Source organism: Plectropomus leopardus, unplaced genomic scaffold (assembly GCF_008729295.1).
Source record: "Plectropomus leopardus isolate mb unplaced genomic scaffold, YSFRI_Pleo_2.0 unplaced_scaffold26365, whole genome shotgun sequence".
Lineage (NCBI taxonomy): Eukaryota > Metazoa > Chordata > Actinopteri > Perciformes > Serranidae > Plectropomus > Plectropomus leopardus.
The window spans coordinates 1,599-6,984 of record NW_024628674.1 but is presented as its reverse complement, the minus strand read 5'-3'; the positions used below and the strand labels follow the sequence as shown (position 1 = coordinate 6,984).

Here is a 5,386-nt window from a genome sequence, read left to right as displayed (position 1 = left end):
GTATGTCCGGGAAAAAAGTAAACTTTTCCAAAATGAAGAGAAATGAGCCTATTTTCAGATGGACGTGGGGGCGTTTTCGGAGTGACAGCGCGAGTCCGAGTCGGTTTTTGCGGCTGTTAAAGTTTCTCGGCACATAAAGCGGCCGCATTAAACCTGAGTGGAGCTAAAACGTGGGAGACATCACAATTTAGAGGAAGAAGGAGAAAGAAACAAGAGAAACTGAACAGAAAGGCCCGAAAAAGAAAGTGAAACATCAACAGCAAGAAAGCAAATAAATAACAGAAATAATCTGAAATGACACGAACGCAGAGAAAGATTCAGGGGAAATTATTCAATGGATGGTCAGCAGCTAAACATGGAGGAAGATTGCATCAAATTAAAACTCAGACGGATCAAAAAACTCTTTAAAATATCCAATAACCCTCAAACAAACAGGGAAAATGAGCGAGAAATGTGTCTGAACTTGTTGCTGAACTGTTGTTGCTTTATAATATTGATCGTTGTTTTTAGAATATTTATTACTTTTTAATGCACAGAAGTTTCTCTTTAAATGCACTGAAAGCAGCCGGTGAGAAACTGTATTTCGTTTCATTCTGTGTTCTCAAATACTCAAATAATCTTGAGAAATAAAAGCCTGGTGAGTCGCCCAAGTTAACCACTCGTCCTGTTTGTTTGTTTGTTTGTTTGTTTGTTTGTTTGTTGGTTGTTTGTTTGTTCAGTTGCCGCGGGCGGTCAGCACTCAGGCTCTGAGCAGCGCCGGACTTCTGCGAATGGTCAACAAGGCCGCCGACGCCGTCAACAAGATGACCATCAAGATGAACGAGTCGGACGCTGTGAGTGAAGGAGGGAAGGGAGGAGGAGGAGGAAAGAAGGGAATGAAGTGAGGACGGGAGGAAGGAAGGAAGGAAGGAAGGTAGTTGGAGGAGGGGAGAGAGGAGGGAGGAAAGTAAGAAGAAAATGTGGAAAAAAGGAACTTTGTAGGAGAAAAGCTGAATGAAAAAAGTGGGGAAAAAGAAAATGAACGGACAGTGAGGCCTGGAAGCGCCTGTCGGCAACCTCGCCAAACTGCAGCGTGCTTCACGCTCACGGTGTCCACACCGGCAGCGCCGTAGCTGCCTGCTGCTGTGCTTTCTGTATTTCCACATTTATAAACACACATTTCGCTCTTTTATGAAGTCGTGCAGCTCCTGCATCAACAAAAAAATAAACATAAAATGCCTCATGTCGACAACTGATGAGATCCTGATGACCGAGACGTTTTTTTTAAACTTAAACAGAAAAGTTTGTGCAAAACAGATATTTGTATTTCCTCATCTCTGTGACAGATGAAGACACTGAAACTGCAGTGAAAAGTGGCATAAAGTCAGTATAATCATCAAAACACCATTTTCACTGTTTCTGCTGACAAACGCACATCACGTGGAAAAAAATCAGCACGCCACCGTTTCTTTAGATGTGCCGCAGCTGAGCAGCAGCTAAGATGCGCCTGAGCGGCGCTGCTCACGCAGGCAGAGTGTATTCAAGGATACAGAGACAGAAAGGAGGAAGAAAGAAAGAAAGGACTGAAATTAAAGAGGAGGAGGAAAAGATGGTAAGGAAGGAAGGAAAGAAGGAAGATGTGAGAGTGAGATGGATGAAAAGGTTATTTGTTCATTAATGCTAAGTGTGTGTGTGTGTGTGTGTGTGTGTGTGTGTCAGTGGTTCGAGGAGAAGCAGCAGCATTTTGAGAATCTGGATGTTCAGCTGAGGAAGCTTCACGCCAGCGTGGAGTCTCTGGTCTGTCACAGGAAAGGTACGAAAAAAACACACTTTTTTTGGAGTCATGAAACATTTTGAAATTCAGACATTTTTCATTGCAGACAGGCTCCGCATCACAAGACGGGTTTCCATTGACTGTCCAGTTGCACAGAGTGAAACTAAAAATATAAAATACGCCTAATGGAAATGTAACAACCTTGACAAAACTAATTTTTAAGCCCACATGAGGTGGTATTTTAGGCGATTTGAAAAAGCCATAATTCGCAAAACGGCAATGGAAACACGTTTTAGTCTTTTCTAGGTCACATGATGCTGTGTCTATGTGCTCGTCAGTAGGAACTGGCTCCCATGATGCAGCAGGAGCTACAAGAGCTGTTATTGCATCACATAACTCTGAGAAAGTTTTGAATCTACAGTTCCTCTGTGAAATCGTGGACTACATCTCCCAGAAATCCCGCATACGTGGCTGCTCCCACGTATAAGGGGCTCGCCTTTCCATCACGGCTCCATAACACGCCTACATGGCCTTGGATTGGAAATAATGACGACTAGTGCGGCGGCTGCAATAGAAATAAAGCTGCTGATGTTTGAACATCCATCGCCATGGTTACTGGGATGTTATCATCAGAGGAGAAGTCTGTGGATCCTTAAAAAGTCTTAAAAGGCATTGAATTAATCAATCTAAAAGTAAGGCCTGAGTTGGTCATATGACATTTTTAATTCATTTTTCGTAAGTGCGAAGACATAAAAGGTACGATTTTATGACTCTTTTTTTCTGAGCTTGGATTGTTAACCCTTTAACACCGGAGCAAATTTCTTTCGAAGGCGTGAGAGGACAAAGACATTGAACAACTTAACAACAGAAATGGCCAAAACTTTAGCGGGAAATTTACAAAAAGTTACAAGAAAATTAACCTAAAGTAAACCACAAAAAAGAAACGTTAAAAAAAGAAGAAAAAAACAGAAAGTGCTAGAGTTTTTAAAAAAAAAAAAAAAAAAAACATATTTTATTTTATTACATATACTGATTAGGTTTATAAATGAAGTTTTCTGGACATTTTTACATTTTTCTCGAGTTTTTTGATAATATCACATAATCCCGCCCAGCTAATGATTTTCTTATCACCTTTTTTTTTGCCTTCTTTCCAAGTTGCGTTTTACCTTTTTCTTCCTCCAAATGTTTTAATTTTTTAGAAATAAATCAAACCATTTTCTTAGATTTTAGAGGTTTAGACGCGTCTGAACACAGAAAAACTGATGATGATCCAGGTGTTAATCCTCAAATAATACATAGCTGAAAAAAAAAAAAAATTTAAGAGTACCGCTTGAGTTGCTGTCACCCAAAAGTCATGTTTTATATTAAAGTGAATATTTGGATAAAAATCCCCTCTAACCCTAAGTAACTGGTCTTTTTAAGTCCACTTCCTGTCAGCTGTAGGAACCCTGATAACATCACGAGAAGTCGCAGAACATCAAAGGAAACTCCGTCGTCTCGCAGTTGTGTTTTATCGATATTTTCTAAAACATTGCTTAAGTTTTGCGTGAATCTCGGATGGGACCAACAGAGTCTTAAATTTGATCTCGCCCTCTTTCTCTCAGAGCTGTCGGTGAACACGGCGCAGTTCGCCAAGTCTGCGGCGATGTTGGGTAACAGCGAGGACCACACGGCGCTGTCCCGAGCTCTGTCCCAGCTGGCCGAGGTGGAGGAGAAGATCGACCAGCTGCACCAGGACCAGGCCAACGCAGACTTCTACCTCTTCTCCGAGTTACTGGGCGACTACGTGCGCCTCATCACCGCCGTCAAGGTATGAACGCATCTCTGAACGCCACCGAGCGAGCCTTTAAACGAGCCGTCGACCCCTCTGTACCTTAAATTGTGATAACGTGACCTTTGTTCTGCTCAATCTCTGAGCCGCTGGACACCTGAGAGCAGGTAGGACCGAGACAGGAAGTCAAACTGTGAAGTAGAAGAGACGTAGAGCAGAAGACAGATCCAGAGTAGAGTAGAATAGAGTCGAGTTCCCCAGTAATGAGTCCTAAAACCCAGAAACTTTCCAGTTCTCCCGTCTCAAAGTCAGTGGGTTTTTGGTTAGAAGTCTGAAAAAAAGGACGTTTTTAAGATTTTAGGACATTTCTAGTATTTAAGGACATTTCTAGGATTTTAGAATTTTTGGGACTTTTCTAGACATTTCTGGAGTTTTAGGTAGGGCTGGGCGATAAAACGATAATGATATGAGACGTAGTCGATAGAAAGCATAACAGCCACGTTTTGACAGACAACAGGAACAGGCAATGATAAAAAGAATAGGCCGCGGAGAACCAAATGCAGTGAAGGACTTTGACTGTCGAACAGCTGAGTGTTTGACAGCCACAGCATTTCATCAACAGATTTCAGGATGTTAAGGATTTTAAGACGTTTGTAGGATTTTAGGATGCGTCCAGGATGTCCGAGGATTTCTTGGGTTTTCTGAACTTTTTCGTGAGATTGTCCGGGTGACGCTCAGTAATTTTATTTTTTATTATACGTCAAAGCTTCATTCTGCAGTAAATTTTCGACTTTACTTAGCAACCACAAAAAGCCCACTGACTTGTGTAAACTTAGAGACCGTATTTCATTTGAAAAAACTGTGTTCATTTAAAGTAGATAAAAATGTCAAATTTGAATTATGACATTTTAGATAAATCAAAATATAATTAATATTAATAATAAATGAGTGATACGTCTGGTTACTGGACACTAATGTCAGTTTTCCAAATGTCTGTTATTTGCGATCTTTGGAGTTAACAGCAGGTTCAGTTTTAAATGTTGTGTATTTTTGTGACGTTCAGTGTGTGTGTGTGTGTGTGTGTGTGCGTGCGCAGGGTGTGTTTGACCACCGTATGAAGACGTGGCAGAAGTGGCAGGACAGTCAGATGCTGCTGCAGAAGAAACGAGAAGCTGAAGCCAAACTGCAGTTCAACAACAAACCGGACAAACTGCAGCAGGCCAAAGACGAGATCAAAGAGGTGAGACACACAGACGGACAGAGGGACAGACACACAGACGGACAGAGGGACAGACACACAGACGGACAGAGGGACAGAGGGATGAATGTAGACCGGGGATACTCACCTTGCTTTGCTTGTTGGCGACTTTTGCAATATGAGAGTCGCAGCAGCCCCAAACATGTACCAGGTTTTTAGGACGTTTCTGTGATTTTGGGACATTCTCAGATTCGGGTCATTTCTAGGATTTTGGGACGTTGTGCAGATTTTAGGAAATTTGGGGGATTTTTAGACAATTCCAGCATTTAAGGTCATTTCTAGGATTCTAGGACATGTCTAGGATTTTTGGACATATTGTGGTTTTTTTGGACAATTTTAGGATTTTAGGACATTTTAAGGATGTCAGAGCTTTTCCAGGATTTAAGTACATTTCTAGGATTTCAGAATGATTCCAGCATTTTACAATGTTTAGAGGATTTTACGTTTTCAAGAAGTTTCTAGGATTTTTAAGACATTTCAGGGATTTTCGGACATTTCTAGTATTTTGTGTCTCAGCTAGGACCTGTGGGGGTGTTGGGGATCCAACACAGATGTTTTTTTTTATCAATAAGCTTTATTTTGATGCTGTTTTATGCACTCTGAC

General features: G+C 41.3%; 1 protein-coding gene across 1 annotated transcript; it reads left to right on the top strand.

Annotated features, from left to right (window-relative positions):
* Positions 1 to 719: 719 nt before the first annotated feature.
* On the top strand, positions 720 to 4,953 carry LOC121966937 (sorting nexin-2-like; the record flags this gene model as incomplete). The annotated part of the gene is made up of 4 exons (XM_042517006.1): positions 720 to 833; positions 1,699 to 1,792; positions 3,358 to 3,563; positions 4,621 to 4,953. Coding segments are annotated over 4 exons (735 nt in total), but the record flags the coding sequence as incomplete, so codon positions are not given.
* Positions 4,954 to 5,386: the final 433 nt, after the last annotated feature.